Raw genomic sequence first — 18,294 nt, forward strand, 5'->3', positions numbered from 1 at the left:
AGTGAAAAGAAACTGCCAATATTTTCAAAAAAATATCTACCATGACACGATATAGCTCCATACTATTTGTCCAGTGTGAACTCATCGCAGCTCAATCTCCGAGAGCAAAAAACCCTGTCAATTATGAACAAACTTAAATTAAGACAAACACGATTTAGACTACGATGCATGCCATAATGTAGTTACAATCATATTACAAAATAAACAAAAGTATCCACGTTACATATAGCACACAAACAATATATACACATTTGACCACTAAAGAAGAATATTCCCCCGTGTGTGGCGGGGAAATACCATAAAGCCAATACCTTATAAGAATGACAGCAGAACTACAAAATATTTGTGTGTGTGCATACAGTGCGTTTACCGAGTGTACTCCATCTCTGTCACAGATTGTTTTCCTCAGAACGCAGGACGCTCAGGATGATCATATAAAATTATATTAAGTTTGTAAAGAAGGCAGATGGTCAGTTTTTTTTCTCTCAGGGTAGGGGATGCCAGTTGATATTTGAGGCCGAGGCCTGAGTTTCTCCAGCATTTTGTGATTGTTGCTCCCAACAGCGCAGCGATTCACAATTCGCCCTCAATGACCCACGATCAACTGCGCAGGCGTAAGAGGTGCCCAAAATTTTTTCCCAGAATTGCGCATGCGCAGAGCTCAGCGGACAAACTGGTGAATCGGCCGCAGGAGGAAGGGGGCTGCGGCTTCGGGATTCATCAGTACTGCAGCTAACGGAAAACTGCTGTGAGTTCCGGTAATATGGTGGCCCCACAAATTCGGAACAGTCTCGGTGCTTTCCCTCTCTGTCCGCCCCACCTCCCTATTCGGACTCCACTGCGATTTCGCTTATATACAATGGCATCGGCGCCATTTCTGCTACGCATGCGCATTACTGGAAGCGTGACGGATAGATTGGTATCCTATTCGTGGGGATTTCTGGGTAAACAGGCAGTCATGGTTGACATTTTACCGCTTTCCTCACCAGTCCGTAGGGTGTGTTTGGAAGCGCAGGCGGAAGGAATATAATAGGATGGGTCTCCCAAACACTGCTGAACTCAAGCTACCGAATTCCAGGGATTAGGGACTGGGAACAAAAATTGGAGATTTATTCTCCAATGAGGAATCATCTTCCAGTCACTGAAAATGCCAGTAAGTGCTGTATGGAGAAATAGAACAAAATCCTTCCATCAGCTTTAGAACATAGAAGTGTACTGCAGAGGAACAGGCCATTCTACCCTCATTATCCTGCCAAACCAGCTAGAAAGCAAATCAAAGTCACCTAAATCCCTCTACATACACCATGTCCATATCCCTCCCTCCATCATTCTATCTGTGTGTGCATCCAAACTTCTCTTAAAAGCCTCTGTTGTATTTGTCTCTATCACCGTACTTGGCAGTGCATTCCAGGCATCCATGACTCTGAGTAAAAAACTTACTCCTCCCAACCCCCCTTAACCTGCCCCCTCTCACCTTCAATGCATGCCCTCTGCTATTTGACATTTGACATTTCAACCCTGGGAAACACATAGCCTCTGTCCAGTCTATGCCTCTCATAATCTTATAAAGATGTATCAAATCTCCCTCAGCCTCCAACACTCCAGAGAAACCAACCCAAGTTTGTCAAGCCTCTTGTGATAGTACATGCTTTCTGAACCAGGCAGCATTCTGGTGAACTACTTTTGCACCCTCTCCAAAGCCTCAACATTAAATTGAATTGAATTTCGGTTTATTGTCATTCAGATACCACAACTGCAATGCAGCGTGCCTTAAAAAATGAAACAACATTCCTCTAGAATGATATCACCAAAGCACACGACAACCAGACTACACCAGAAAATCCACGTAACATTTGGCAATCCCCAAATCCAGAGTCTGGAAATGCTGCCTAAAGTTGGGTGACCAGAACTGTACTCCAGATATGGCCAAACCAAAGTTTTATAAAGTTGCAACATAATGTACTGACGCTAGAACTCAGTGTCTCAACTAATAAAAGCAAGCATTCCATAAGCCTTCTTAACCACCTTGCCGACCTGTGAAGCCACTTTCAAGAAACTATGAACTTGGATCCCAAGGTCTCTCTGCTCAGCAACACCATTGAGGGTTTTGCCCTTAATAGTGTACTGTATCCTTATATTTGCCTATCAACGCCTCACATTTATCTGGGTGAAACTCCCATTTGCCATTTCTCAGCCCATATCTGCAACTGATCTACATTGTACTCTGTTCTTTGCCAGTCTTCTACACTATACAGAACTTCATTAATCTTAGTGTCATCTGCAAATTTACTAACCCACTCATCAATATTTTCAACCAGGTCAACAGCAGAGATCCCAGCACAGATCCCTGTGGAACACCACTAATTACAGACCTCCACCTTGAATAAGTCACTTCAACCATTACCCTCTGTCTTCTATGTGCAAACCTGTTGTGAATCTAAACAGCCAACTTGCTGCAGATCCCATGCATTTTAATCTTCTGGGTTAGCCTCCCATGAGGGACTTGGTCAAAGGCCTTACTGAAATCCACGTAGACAACATCCACTGCCCTACTACACTCATTAATCTCTCTCATCACCTTGTCAAAAACCTCAAATCAAGCTGGCTCTCCCTAATTAGGCCATGGGTTTCCAAATGCTTATATATCTTATCCTTAAGAATTTTCTACAGCAATTTCCCTACAACTGACGTGAGACTCATTGGTCTGCATTTCCCAGGATTCTCCCTTGTTCCCTTCTTAAGTAGAGGTACATCATCAGCCAGTCTCCAGTCTCCAGGACTCACCTGCTGCTAGAGAGGACACAAAAATGCTGGTTAAGGGCCACCTTTAGTAACTTGGGGTAAATCCCATCAGGCCCTGGGGATTAATCCACCTTAATAGCCATTAGGAGGCTCAAAACTTCCTCTTCTTTGATCTCTGAAACTCCAAACATATTTATACACATGACATTGATCTTCTGGTCCTTCCTATCCTTTTCCTTAGGAAATGCAGGAAGTACTCATTAAGTGCCACACTCACATTTTCTGCTTCCAGGCAGATATTTCCCCCCTTTATCCTTACAGTCACACCCTCTCCCAGGTTATCTTTTTACTCTTCATGTGTGTAGAAAATGAAAAAGGACCTATTACGTCCTGGCGTATATGATGAATATATTCTTCTTGGTCTTCCAGGTATTGATCTTAACCGACGTTTTGATGACAACCCCCCCTCCCCCGTTGTCCGTCCTTCCTGATTGGTTAGTCCTTATCCAATCAGCTTTCTGCTGTCCCACTTTATTTACAATTGAATTTCAGTTCTTACTTAAGAGCGAGACCTTCATCTTTGTTAAAATTCTTCTTCTCTAGTTTTATTTCAATAGCTGGCTTAGCCAGGCAGTCCCAAAAGCGATTGGTGTAACGCAGTAGTTTTGTGTCCTCAAAGTTAATCCTATGGCCGTTGCCATCTTCGTCCACTTTTCCTGTACTCTGTGCAATTGATCTTTAAACACCCTCCTCATGTCTGATGTGGACTTGCCAGAATAAAGGTGTTCCCAATCAAATCTTAGTTCCTGCCTAATGCCCTCATAGTTTGTCCTACTGCAATTTGAAACTCCGACAAGGAACATAGCTATCCTGAAATATAAGGAGTTGTTGTCTCTGTTCCCTAACTGTTCATCCACTGAAAGGTCAGTCACCTGGCCAGGCTCATTATCCGACGCTAGGTCCTGTTATGACCCTCCTCTTGTTGATTTAGCTTTAGTTCTTGAGAATATCTTCTTTGCTCTGCCTTCTCTTAGTCTGGACCTTTCTACTTCTGAGAACGTGTTTTACCCCATTCTCTCTGGGTATATAATGATATCAAACACTTGTTGTGGGTAACAAATGACCTGTAGTTTTCACACCATAAAAGTGCTACACTCCAATATTCATTGGCATTGCTGTCGATGAGTTCACCACTGTCAATCACTTGAGGGGGAGGGGGTCAGAATAACTAGAAAGTGTCCAGATCAGCCATGTAATATCATGTGTTCTTTGTAGTCCTGTGGGACATGACCAGAACTTGAAATAATACTAATGGAGGCAGACTGAGCCAAGTCACAGGTTGAAGATGGGCAGATATGGCCCATTCTGATACGGACAGAAAAACAGTCAGAGAATTTGATGGTCAGTCCAGATGTCTGATCTCCGCCCAGTTAGAAGAGGAGGAGTGTTCCTTCAATGTGGGTTGAATTTCGCAGTTACAGTGTGATGTTAGAGGTCACTGTAGGGACTAAAATTATCACATCTAAAATGCTGTCCTTCACCAATTGATGTTTTTTATAAATCTTACAGGGTGAGAAATGGCGAAGAATTTGTGAACGGGAATCTCAAACTCGAGCACCTCAGGTTTGCTGTCTCTGTGCGGATTTTAAGGAGTGACCAGATATTTCCTCTGTAACACCAATATATTTATTGTGATCCTTGGAGATGAAGAACTATCACATTCCAGCTGGGAATGTGCTTTGTGACTGAGATGAAGATTTCTGTTGTGACTCAGTGAAATCCACTAGACCTGACGTGCTGAGAACACTAGGTCTTCAACTGCATTGATTGTACAAGGGAGTCACTACGTCAATCATCTGACTTAATGAATTGCTAGAGAATTGACAGTAGGGAGATATCATTCTCGTTCTGTCACGTGGAAGGGATTCACTCAGTTATCTGACCAACTGTCTCACTGTTCAGTTTACCTTGGAGAGAGGCTGTTCACCTCAGAATGTGGGAAGGAATCCATTCAGTCATCTGAATCTGACCTACTGACACACCAATCAGTTCACACTGGGAAAATGCCATTCACTTGCTCAGACTGTGGGAAGGGATTTCCACGGTCACGTCAACTGAAGCTGCATCAACAAGTTCACACTAGTAAGAAACAAATTACCTGCTCAGACTGCGGGAAGGGATTCAATTCAGCATCTCAGCTGAAGGTACATGAGCGAGTTCATACTGGGGAGAGGCCGTTTACTTGCTCAGACTGTGGGAAGCGATTCACTAGCCAATCTCACCTGCAGTCACATCGGTCAGTTCACACTGGGGAGAGGCCGTTTACCTGCTCAGACTGTGGAAAGGCATTCTCTTTCTCATCCAACTTACATAGACATCAGCGAGTTCACACTGGGGAGAAACCATTCACCTGCTCAGACTGTGGGAAGCGATTCACTAGACAATCTCACCTGCAGTCACATCGGTCAGTTCACACTGGGGAGAGGCCGTTTACCTGCTCAGACTGTGGAAAGGGATTCTCTTTCTCAACCAACTTACATAGACATCAGCGAGTTCACACTGGGGAGAGGTCATTCACCTACTCAGACTGTGGGAAGCGATTCACTAGCCAATCTCACCTGCAGTCACATCGGTCAGCTCACACCGGGGAGAAACCATTCACCTGTTCAGAATGTGGGAAGGGATTCACTCAGTCATCTGACCTTCTCAGACACCAGTCAGTTCACACTGGAGAGTGGTTGTTCACCTGCTCAAATTGCGGGAAAGGATTCAATTCGTTATCTGCCCTTCACAGACACCAGTCAGTTCACACTGGGAAGGGGTTGTTCACCTGCTCAGATTGTGGGAAAGGATTCTATCGGTTATCTGAACTGAAAATACATCAGCGAATTCACACTGGGGAGAGGCCATTCACCTGCTCAGACTGTGGGAAGCGATTCACTTGGTCATCTCACCTGTACAGACACCAGCGAGTTCACACTGGGGAGAGGCCATTCACCTGCTCCGTGTGTGGGAAAGGGTTTGCTCGATCATCCCACCTACAGAGACACGAGTCAACTCACAGTGAGAAGAAACCATTCACCTGCTCAGACTGTGGAAAGGGATTTTCCCAATCATCAGACCTACTGACACACCAGTCAGTTCACACAGGAGAGTGGGTGTTCACCTGCTCAGATTGTGGGAAAGGATGCATCTCGTCATCTCAACTGAAAATACATCAGCGAGTTCACACTGGGGAGAAGCCGTTCACCTGCTCAGACTGTGGGAAGGGATTCGCTCAGTTATCCAACCTACAGACACACCAGCGAGTTCACACTGGGGAGAAACCATTCACCTGCTCAGACTGTGGTAAGCAATTCACTCAGACATCCAGGCTGCAAGCACACCAGCAACTTCACACTGGTGAGAGGCCGTTCTCCTGCTCTGAATGTGGGAAGCGATTCAGTCGTACATCCGAACTTACGAAACACTACCGAGTTCACAGTGAGGACACAATTTAAATATGCCTCATGCTGAATATTTAACCATCAAATTTGCTGAATCCAGAGACGAGTTCAAAAGAGACTGTTGGTGTCGAACTCCAGTAATTTTTGCTGCTGCTTATCACACCCAGTTCTAAATCCTGGCCTCTGGAACTGAGAGAAGTTTCTTCTGCTGATGTTCACATTTAATCCTTTAATGGGAGTGGAAATTAATTTTCTGGATCTGTTATTAATAAATCATTTGTATTTTAAACTTTGCCTCAGGTACTTGCTGAATTTGCAACTCACCCCATGTACAGTAGACAGTCAGCTCAGTCCAGCTAGACCCTTCCAGTGTTTCTGTTCCATGATAATCCTTTTAAATCCATCCTGCTGTTCACCTCTCACTCGCTCTTTGGTGATGGGTTCCGGACGGTCTCCACCAGGGCTGAAGAGGTTTCCCTTGAATTTCCTGCATGACTTTCTACAGACTGAAGAAGAAGACAAACTGACTGCAGTTATGTTTCTCTCTCAGATCTCTTGCCTGAGGAAGAATATCCTTGTTGGCCAGAAGGGACTACAGTCTACAAATTATTGGATTTGAATGAATCAAGGACAGTGGAAGTAGACAAAAAGAACAACAGTCTACAAATCAGTGGATTCAGATGAATCAGGACAGAAGTAGCAGACAATCCAAATGTCTTTGTTTCCCCCCATTTTGTGAACTCTGAACTGATACTTGCTCGGGGATAATCTAATCAGAGCAATTGAATGTGGACATAAGGAGGTTCAAGTGATGACCTGCTGAATCTGAGATCATTCTCAGACAAATAGCTATTTATTAAGTAAAGTTCCAGTCCTACCAAAGAAGCAATCTGTAATCACGTTAAATTGAATGTTTGGGTCACCTAGTTTAACTGGTTTGGACCAGTCAGAGTTGAAAGGCACAAACACACAAAGATGGGAGGGGCATTAACCGTGGAACAGCATTGGTTGTAGCCCTGCACTAGAGCCAGTAAGGTGACCAAAGTAGGTCAGGTGACTTTGAGCCAATGGGATGGAAATCCATTAGTTCAACTGATGAAGGAAACTATAAGAATCTGGAGCTCCAAATGCAAAATGGTGATAACTCTCCAGCAACCAGAGACCAACCATCACGGATGAGGAGGACGCCACAGACACGTGGAGATCGGGACCACAAGGAACACCTGTCCAGCGTAGACTCCTTTACTGGGTAATAACCTTTTCTCTTCATTGACTGTTCATGGAGGGTCGGGGAATTCTAGTGGATATGCACACAGTTAGCTAGTTTGTGAACCACGTGTTCTTTAGTTGAGACAATAAAGGCTACTTCTTGGTAAATACAGATTCTCTCTGACTCACTTTTCAGTATTATAAGATCCGTATAATAAAATTGTCATCCCTGCTGGTGGCTCGAGGATAAATCTTTCTCTTCGTTCAAGTCGGGTCATGAAGATAGGTAGTTAGCAGTTTCTAACATGAAGAACTCAAGGAAAATCTACAAGCTCAAAGGTCTTGGGTTGTTTTGATTGGAAGGGATTCCTCTAGAAATTTGTGTTGAGGAACTGGCCACAAGGGGACATCACGTGATGACGTAGGATCGAGACGTGGAAATCCAGCTCTCCCGTAAAAAACCAGTAAAACAATGTTTAAGTGAAGAAAAGTTAGTAAATACTTACTGAAAGTTATTTATATTAACTACTCAGGATTGTCCCAAGATTTGTCTCATAAACAGAAGCAGAAGAAAACTACTACCTTGAAGATAACACAAGTTGGAAAAGAATCAAGGCCGGCTGCCATGAAAGAGCTGCGGGCTCAAGTGCATTTTACTGCCGGCGATACAGAACAGGAAACAGCGGCAACATCAACCGTCTCCAAAAAAAAAGCAACAGGAATTGCACATGCGTGAAGGAAGGGGCATGCGGAAACACGAGCAACTTAAACTACAAATCCCAGCTACGATCAGAACAGAAAGTGAATCTGAGGTGGATTCAGATTCTTTGGATAAATCAGACGAAGATGAAGAGACAAAATAAAGAAGAACAACAGGAAGAGGTTGGAGGTGAAAGGTTTTCTGGAGACATAAGAAAATCTTTGGTGCAAATAATGCATGAATTAAAAGCATTAAAAGTAATAAAAAAAATTAATAATATGAAGACTATGTTTGATAAAATGATAAAAAGACAGGACAAAATGGACAAGAAAATTAAAAATTTGGAAGAAACGAGTGACATCATTGATGGAATGAATAAAATGGAAGATAATATTTCTGCCTGGACATCAGAAAGAAAACAGTTGTTGGAAAAAGTGGACGTGCTTGAAAATTTTAGCAGACGAAATAATATTAAGATTGTTGGACTTAAAGAAGGTATAGAGGGAGAGGAACCAATACTTTTTTTTCAAATTTGGAAATGGAAGAAGGAACCCAGTTAATTGAAATTGAAAGGGCTCACAGAGCCTTAAGATCAAGACCTCAAGTTGATCAAAACCCACAATCAATCTTGATAAAATGCTTAAGATATCAAGATAAAGTAAAGATCCTGAAGGCGGCTGCCCAACGTGCCAGAAAGAGAAACGGGCCATTGATGATAGTAGGGAAAGGAGTACTTTTCTATCCTGATATAAGTTATGATCTTTTGAAGAGAAAGAAGGAATTTAATCCAGCAAAAAAAGTTTTATGGGAAAAGAGTTATAAATTTAAATTGCGTCACCCGGCAACCCTGATAATTTTTTTGGATGACGGAAAAAGAAGATTTTTTACTGATTATCGGGATGCGGAAGAGTTTGCACAAAAACTCCCAAATATTCGCTAACCACACCCTCAGATTTAAATGTGAAATGGAATAAAGATGAAGACAGGGACAGTGAATGGAGTTGATGGACATTTAAGAACAGAAGAATATTTAAATATATTCTTAATTATATGATACAGGGGGAGAAAGGTAAAAATTTGAGAAATATTAATTGAGATTAGTGTTATTATTTTTTCTTTTCTTATATATACTTTTTTATGTTATGGGGGAGCTGGGGGAACTTCGGATCGTTTGCTATGGGATTCACGTGTGTAATCATGGCAATTGCCATGACCCGTACAACAGAGGGGGGTAACGTGTTTTTTTTTATCCACAACATTAGTGGGGGGGTATTCTGTTACTTTTTTCTTTATAATCTATTTTTCTTTCTTTGCCTGGATGATCACATAGCAACATGGAGAATTTTAAAAAGATTCCCCAAGGTACTACGAAAGTTGAAAGATTGGGTATTATTATAGATTGGAGTAACCCTGTTAAAAATAATGACCAATTTACTGAATTTTTAAAGTTTTAACGTTAATGGGCTTAATGTTAGTGAAAAGAAAAAGAATTTTAACATACATTAAGAAAATGAAAATAGATATAGCTTTTTTTACAAGAAAAACATTTAACAGAGATAGAACATCAGAAATTAAAGAGAGATTGGGTCGGAAATGTTATTGCAGCTTCATTTAATTCAAAGGCGAGGGGAATTGCAATTTTGATTAATAAAACTTTACTAATTAAAACACAAAATGTATTAATTGATTAGGCGGGGAGATATGTAATTATACATTGTCAAATTTTTTCAGAACTATGGACTCTTATGAATATTTATGCACCAAATGAAAATGATGTAAAATTTATACAAGAGGCCTTTTTGAATTTGGCTGACGCACACGACAAAATATTAATAGGTGGAGATTTTAACTTTTGTCTAGACCCAGTTTTAGATAGATCAACAAAGGTTGTTACAAAATCAAAAGTAGCAAAATTAACTTTATCATTGATGAAAGATTTAAATTTGATTGATATATGGAGAAGAATTAATCTAAAAGAGAGATTGTTGGAAGAATGAAATTTTCAGCTGCATTGCACTTGAAAAAATTGCTTATAATTTAAGAGATAAATATGAAATATTTCTGAAAATTTGGCGCCCTTATTTACAAAAGATAGGATTAAATATACAGATGCTCCGAAGATAAAGTTACTGGTTATTTGGGGAAATAAATAAATATATATACTAACGCTATTATGAACTCCATGGAGCATGTGGGGATCTTCCGATATCCAGGCATTCTTTCTTTCTTTTTTCTTTTCTTTTTTACTCTCTTCTATAGGGATATGCTGGGGGGAGGGGGGAAGGGTTGATAATTTTTTTTTCTTTTTGTAACCTATTTGAAAACTCAATAAAAACAATTTATATAAAAAAGGAAGTGGCCACAATATGAGGGGTTTGTCAGTCACCCTGGCTGCGAAGGGAAAACTACAGGGCATACCCTTTGGAAAATCGCCCAAGAGAAGCTGCCGGAATTGTTTAAATTCAAAAGAATTGTTTAAACAATTACTAAAACTAGTTACAGTTGGTTATTTAATTGAGGATTTGCTACAATTACCACAGAGTGCTAAGGCAGAATGACACAGATTAGTAATAGAAAACAAATGTCAGCATAAAGCAAGTGAGATAGGTTACAACTAGAAATATTGGAAAATTGGCATAAAGCAGAAGCTGACTGAGATAGGTTGAAAGGAGAACACAAAAGGAGGTAGAAAGCTTGAGAGAAAGGGTTACTGATTTACAGGGTTGAAGGAGTATGGGCTTGATGCATATGAACCAGTTTCAGCTGAAGTGTGAGAAATTACTTAAAGAAAAATGTAAACAAGAGAAAGCCCCCGAACTAGCGAAAAGTGAAGTGGAAGGATTAAGGAAACAGTGCTGTGATTTAAAGATGGCAATGCATATGATTCAGGAATCAGCACAGGAAAGGAAGAGTAACACTGGCGATCATGCAAAGTGTTTAAAGCAGATACAAAAGCTGCAGGACCAACTTGCTGTACAGCGAGGAATAATATATGCTTTTGGATATGAAAGGGGGGAGGAAGGTGAATTTGGAGATATTGATTGGTATGATTTTGCAGATGAAGCTACTGGGTAACGGTTTTGATAATTAGGGATTTTTAAATTATGCTGAGGAACTATGACTGTCACCCTACCAATGGGAGCACTTTACATCAGTGAGATTGGGAGGGAGAAGGAACAACAGATTATGGATTTAACCAAGGAGCAGAAGAAAAATAAAGAATTCAAAAAATGAATAGAAGGAGCAGGGTCTGAAATATACAAAGACAACAAGGGAGTGTTTGTTAAAGATGAAGTAGTCCTGTATCATCTATGGGGACACCAGGGGTGCAAAAGCACTCTGGAAAAGATAAAGGAAGTGTGCTGGTAGCCTAAGATGAAGGATGTCTAGAAATGCTTGATCTCTGCACCATATAAACCAGACAGAAAAGTAAAGAAAGGAGCCCTACAACACACCAGACCAGTGGAAGGGTCTTGGACTAATCTGCAGATAGATTAATGTTGGTTCATTACTCCCCACCCCAGGAGGGTACAAATACATTCTGGTAATATTAGAGACCTTTACGGAGTGGGTGGAAGGTTTCCTAGCTAGGACAAGCACAGCAAAGGCCTTTGTAAAAATCCTATTGGAAAGATATTCACTTGCTGGGGATCAAGGCATACATTTCACAGCCCAGATAATGCAAGATGTCACGGCAGTTTAAGGGATCAAGCAGAGATTTCATATACCCTGTAGACCACAGTCTAGTGGAATTGTGAAAAGAATGAATTGAACACTAAAAAACATGATTGCAAAAATGGTGCAGAAACATGGCAGGTAGTTTTGCCTTAAGCCCTGATGATAATAAGGAATAGAGAGCCATCTTCAACAGGTTACACCCCTTATAAGCTCATGACTAGAAGGGATATGAAAGGATTGGAGGAGTTAGGAGTAGATGTCAGAATGTGAAATTGATGGGATTGTGTCAGAAAAGTGGCTACAACAATTGGTAGAGACAGTGAAAGAGGCCAATTATGTGGCAGCCCACCAAATAGAAAAATGAAGAATCAACAAAGTGAAGCCTACTGTGACTCAAAAGTCAGTCTCATAGAATTAAGCCCAGGACAAAGAGTGATGATTCAAATACACCAACCCACCTCATTTTTAAATCCAAGGTTTGCAGGGCTCTATGAAGTTATAGACAAAGCAAGTCCTTCAATGTACAAAGTACTGACTCTTCCATATAAAAGTGGGTGGTACCATGTCAACCAACTGAAATTGCTGCAGGAGAAACAGGAATGTTATCACCATTGACACATAACAATTGATGTAGCCCTGATTTGGGAGTCTTGAGGATGGAACAACTTTTCCAAGAAGATGGGGACAGATCCCAGCAAGGGGTAATTTTCAGTTCCCTCATCCTGAGAACTGGGGATTTTTGTCAAAAAAAAAGGAAAAGGAAAATATGCTAGTGCTTATCTCTCCTATCCTGAAATCAAGTTGGGTGCCTTCAGTCCAAAGACAATTGGGAGTCCAGATTGGATGGTCTAGAAAAACAAATCAAAAATATAGACTTAAAATAACTTGAGATTTAAACTTGAAATAAGAACAGTAATTACTGTTGTGTATAGATAGATAGATAGATAGATAGATAGATAGATACTTTATTCATCCCCATGGGGAAATTCAACTTTTTTTCCAATGTCCCATACACATTTACAGATTTAATTCAATATGGAGTGAATAATGTATCTTGTTGCAATGGAATTAACCCTGACTGGGGCCATGGTCAGTCTTGCTCCAGAGTTATTACACAAACATATCAATGGTGAGGTCATTGCTTGAACAAAAACAAATCTACTCAATGGAATTGGGTAATGTGGACTAACAAAGGAGAAATGGAGGACTCAAATTTGTATTGTACTGGGGTAGATGGCTTGACAAAACCTTAGGTACTCCAGAAGGTACAAAGCTACAATTCCTATGCAATAAAATTCTAGAGGTGGCATTATTCAGTATCCCAGAGGGGATAATCATAAGCCAGTCTTTAGGTGCAATAACTCAGTAGCCTTCAGGTAATGATGGCCATAGTAAGATTACAGTTCTGTGGGATCACACTCAAGTGAATATTGAGTGTAGTAGTGATCTATACAAGAGGTCTGTCGACTGGGCTGGCCACTCCAAGCATTTCTCAAAGGTTGCTTCTGTCATTATAAACTGTCCACAGGAGAGTAGAATGGAGAACGCCTTGAAGGAGATGGGAAAGAGTTGCTGTCAGGGCCCAAGCCCTTTCCAGGTTTTTAAAACTTTGAAAAATCTCTACCCCACAGCCTCTAGTGACGGAAACTACACCAGAGCCTAAATGTAGTGATAACCAGTGTAATACAAACGGGATAAGATTAGTGTTAGAAGATATGTGGAATTTGTCATTTCGGTACCAGGGTACCAGCATGTGCAGGTAATTTTTAATCTCACTGAAGTAATGGTGCTCACCTACAATGGAGCAATTATTTACTCACCTTTTTGGAAGATAACTAAGCAGTAGTGAATTTAAGTCCATCAAAAGTAGAAGGGGTAGCAAGAGTCACCATAAATATAACAGAATTAGAAAGCCAGATACAGTCTCTCCAGCAGAAAATACGAGATATTACTAGAGAAAATTATAAAGATCAGGTACAAACTAATCAGATTGGTCGAGATGCATCCCAAGTAACTCTGGATATGGTTAAATTTCTGAAGCCCCTTGTGACGGATATGGACTGTGCCTTTAAAAGAGAGAGCGAGAAACTGACTACAGTACTGCTGCCTGCTTCTGGGTTGCTATGGTGAAAGAAGTGGAGTTATATGATAGACAATTGATGTTTACAGATGCTTTGCAGCGTGTTTATTTAAGGAAGATCAGATGACTCTCTTGCTGAGAGACACAGAGTGGAACACCAGTTAAGGTGGCCAGTCAAAAAAAAGGAAGCCAAGGACAGAAAGGTCACTGGGTAAAACTTTTGAGTGCCCACAAGGGTGGGTTGAGGATCGACCAGGGAAATCGTTCAGTGTCCATCACGGTGTGTAGAAGGGCTGACCCTGTGGAGGCTACCGGTGTGTTTACCCGTGCCTGGGTGGTAGTTTTCCATCAAAGGCAGTACCCTTTGTGATCAGCTACGTTTGGTTAACTCGAGAGTGGATTTGGAGTTTGACGAGGGAAGACCAACCTGATTATTCATTCTTCTCCTATTGTGGATTTCACCTTGGCTGACAGATACCTCTCTCTTCCCCACCTCCCCCAAACCAACACTGTGCATTGAACTGAACTTTCTTACATTACCATCATAAGACTTTAAATCTTGCCACTGGAGCTTGAACGACTTTGGGAATCATATTTACACACATGTATATGCATAACACTGCTAACTTTTGATTTACCTGGTTTAAGTTACTAAATTAAGTAGTTACTAATAAATAGTGGTTTTTAGCATCAAAACCAGACTCCAGGTGTAGTCTATTGCTGCTGGTTCTTTTAAACCGTTGCATGCATGTAACAAATTCGGGGGCTTATTGATTGACTAATAATCTGAGTAGAAGATCGGCAGCAATGGAGGTTGATAGGTTTCTGGCAAAGCCAGCCCCTGAAGCATTGGATGACGCTAAGAGGGCTGGGCTGTTGGAAATTGCTCAAAAGTTAAAACTTAAGGTGAACACTAAAATGAGGAAGGCTCAGGTTTAGACGTTAGTAGTGGAGTATTATGTATCCAAGAAAGTGTTTGAGGAAGATGTGTTGGACATGTTTGCTGAAAGTAAATCTACTGAGGTTGAGATTCAGCTTCAGGTAGAAAAATTCAAAATGGCAGCTGAGGATAGGCAAAGATGGCATGAGTGCAATTAAAACAGCTCGAGGCAGTTGGAAAAGATAGAGATTGCAGCAAGGAGATCTACTGTTAGACCCTGGTGATTGGTTTAGTGCCAGTCAAGAAGTTAAGTCGGTACCTCAGTTTGAAGAAACAGAAGTTGATAAATATTTCCTGCATTTTGAATAAGTTTCTCAAAATCGAAAGTGACGGAAAGACGACTGGCCTGTTTTGTTACAAATTGTATTTAAGGGTAAAGCACAACAAACTTATTCAGCCCTATCACTTGAAGAGACAGGTGATTATGAATTAGTGAAAGAGGCTGTGCTTAAGGCTTATCAGTTGGTTCTGGAAGCTTGCAGATAAAGGTTTAGGAATTTGAGGAAATCTGTGAAACGGACTTATGTGGAATTTGCTTATGAGAAGTTTGTGTATTTTGATCGCAGGTGCACTTCTAAAAATGTAAATGATGATTTTAACAGCTTGAAAGAGTTGGTTTAGATTCAGGTTTTCAAAAAGTGTGTCTCTGATGAGGTAAAGACAAATTTAGATGAAAAGGATGCTACCTCTTTGCATGTGTCTGCTAGACTAGCTGATGAGTATGCTTTAACCCACAAGGTTAAGTTTACCCCAAATAAGAGCTTCCAAAAGAGTAGCAGGGAGAACCCGCAGGGTAAGCAAGAAATTAAATCATGGACTAGTGACAAAAATAAGGACGATGGGAAGCAGTTGAGGGAGAAATCTTCCAGTCTTACTTGGTACTATTGTAAGAAACTGGGTCATATGATGACTAATTGTTCCATTCTGAAGAAGAGAAAGGAAAAGGAAAAGAAGACAGTCCTGAATGCCTGTGTTCAGTGTGCTGAGGCACCGCTAAGGTTGGAGGGTCTGACCGAGTTACGGAGGGATTCGATCGTTTCATATCAGATGGGTTTGTGTCCATAAAGGAGGGGTCAACCCCAGTCCCAGTGAGGATCTTTTGAGATACTGGAGCTTCTCAGCCCCGTATATTGGACAGTGTTCTGGAGTTTGGTGACGAGACAAAAACTGGTGAAGTCAATATTGTTAGAGGTATTGGGAAAGGAACTGGTTCCGTGCCTCTGCATAAGGTGATTTTGGAGTCCGGATTAGTATCAGGACATGTTAAGATAGGGATAGAACCTGAATTACTGCTGAAGAATGGTTCTTTGTTGTTGGGCCATGACCTTGCGGGTGGTGAAGTTTATCCAGCAGTGCAGCTAGCAAGCAAACCTGCCACTGATGATCCATATGTGGATTCTGATGTTTATCCCCCCTGCGCAGTAACCCGAAGTAGGACTAAAAGGTCTGCCGACACAGACAGTTCTGGGCAATTTGATTCTGATGCCCATGATAGGGTTCAGGTTATGATGATTGACTTTTCAACATCTTTTCTACCCTCTATTTTTCAACAGGATGTAGGTAGTAAGTCTGATGAGAAAGGTTTGTCTGGGAAGGAGTTTATAGCAGAACAGAATCGATATTCTGAGATTGAAGCTTTCAAAGAAACAGCTCTCTCAGATTATATGATTAAGAAAGTGTCAGTAGGGTATTATAGCAAGGATGGAGTATTGATGAGGAAGTGGAGACCACCAACTGTACCTGTGAGCGAGGAATGGGTAATTGTTCTCCAAGTTGTAGTTCTTAAAGTCGATATAGGACTGAGATTTTAACTTCGGCTCATAATATGCCTTCAGGTGGACACTTCGGAGTGAAGAAGACATGTGAACAGGATTATGAAGGCATTTTGCTGCCTAATTTAAGGAAAGATGTTGTGACCTTTTGCAGGACCTATCGCACTTGTCAAGTTGTCGATAAACCTAACCAGGCCATCCCAGTTGTCCCAATTCAGCCTATACCTGCTTTTGGAGCAACTTTTTCCAGAATCCTAGTGGTTGTGTTGACCCAGTGCCAAAGACTGCAGCTGGCCATCAGTATTTGTTAACCATTGTGTGCACTGCATCTGGGATCCCTGAAATGATCCCTCTCAGGAATACTAAGGCTAAAACTGTGGTGAAAACCCTCATTAGGCTTTTTATCTTGGTTGGTCTGCCCAAAGAGATTCAATCCGACCAGGGCAGTAATTTTACCTCAGGAGTATTCCAGCGGATAGTTTATGAAGTGGGAGCTAAACAAATTACATCGTCTGCATATCACCTGGAATCCCAGTGAAATTTAGAAAGATTTCATTCTACCCTTAAAACAATGACTAAGACATACTGTATTGAGAATAGGAAAGATTGGGATGAGGGGGTACATTTGCTCCTGTTTGCTGTAAGGGACTCAGTGCAGGTATCGTTAGGGTTTAATCCATTTGAACTCATGTTTGGTCACCGAGCGAGAGGACCTTTGACCTTGCACAGTGAACACTGGTCTGATGAGAAGGTGCATGTCAGCTTGTTATGTTTTGGAATTCAAGGATAGACTCAACAGGGTATGTAATCTTGCAAAACAGAACCTACAAAGTTGTCAAAATAAAATGAAGATCTGGTATGGTAAACAAGCTCAAGAGCAGACATACCACGTGGGCGACAAAGTGCTGGTGCTGTTTCCAATATTGACGAATCCGCTTCAAGCAAAGTTTAGTGGGCCATACCAAATAATTTCTAAAATCGATTCTCTGAAATATGTTATTAAAACAATTGACTGTAAAAAGCCCAGTCAATATGATAAAACGTTATTATGACTCAGAAACGGCATCTGTGAGTATTGTTGTGAGAACACATGAAACTGGAGAGCCTGAGGAAGGGGTCATTGACATGTTAGAAAACTTTATCAAGCCAAACATAGTCTCAGTGTGGCTCATGAATTCCATTATCTTGGAAAACATTGACACCAAATTAAGCCATCTGGAGCCGGGGCAGCAAAAACAATTGAAAAGGTTGCTTCTTGAGTATGCGGATTTATTTCCCAATGTGCCCAAGCAAACCACTGCTGCTGTGCATGATGTTTATGTAGGTCAGGCTGACCCAATTAAGCAGCACCTCTACCGGATGAATTTAGAAAAGTGTAAATTGGCTGAGCAAGAGATTGAATACATGCTGAAAAATGGTATTATTAGTCCGTCAACATCTGATTGGGTCTCACCTTGTGTTATTGTGCCCAAGCCTTATGGTAGTGTGAGATTTTGTACTGATTATAGGAAAGTAAATAGAGTGACAAAGACAGATGCTTACCCTATCCCTCGGGTGGATGATTGTATTGATAAGGTTGGAAAGGCTACATTCCTTATGATGATTGACCTGTTAAAAGGGTACTGGTGTGTTCCGTTGACAGAAAGAGCCAGAGAAATCTCTGTGTTTGTAACACCTTTTGGACTGTATGAGTATAATGTTTTACCCTTTGGAATGAAAAATGCTGC

At 41.1% G+C, this 18,294-nt stretch overlaps 1 protein-coding gene across 1 annotated transcript; it reads left to right on the top strand.

Annotated features, from left to right (window-relative positions):
- Positions 1 to 653: 653 nt before the first annotated feature.
- Positions 654 to 8,760, top strand: LOC140733033 (uncharacterized). Its single transcript, XM_073055810.1, has 2 exons — positions 654 to 748; positions 4,312 to 8,760. The coding sequence occupies exon 2, from the start codon at positions 4,806 to 4,808 to the stop codon at positions 6,240 to 6,242; it is 1,437 nt and encodes a 478-aa protein (XP_072911911.1). The 5' UTR covers positions 654 to 748; positions 4,312 to 4,805; the 3' UTR covers positions 6,243 to 8,760.
- The last annotated feature ends 9,534 nt before the right edge of the window (positions 8,761 to 18,294 follow it).

The sequence above is a fragment of the Hemitrygon akajei genome, chromosome 9 (genome assembly GCF_048418815.1).
Source record: "Hemitrygon akajei chromosome 9, sHemAka1.3, whole genome shotgun sequence".
NCBI classification, from domain to species: Eukaryota; Metazoa; Chordata; class Chondrichthyes; order Myliobatiformes; family Dasyatidae; genus Hemitrygon; species Hemitrygon akajei.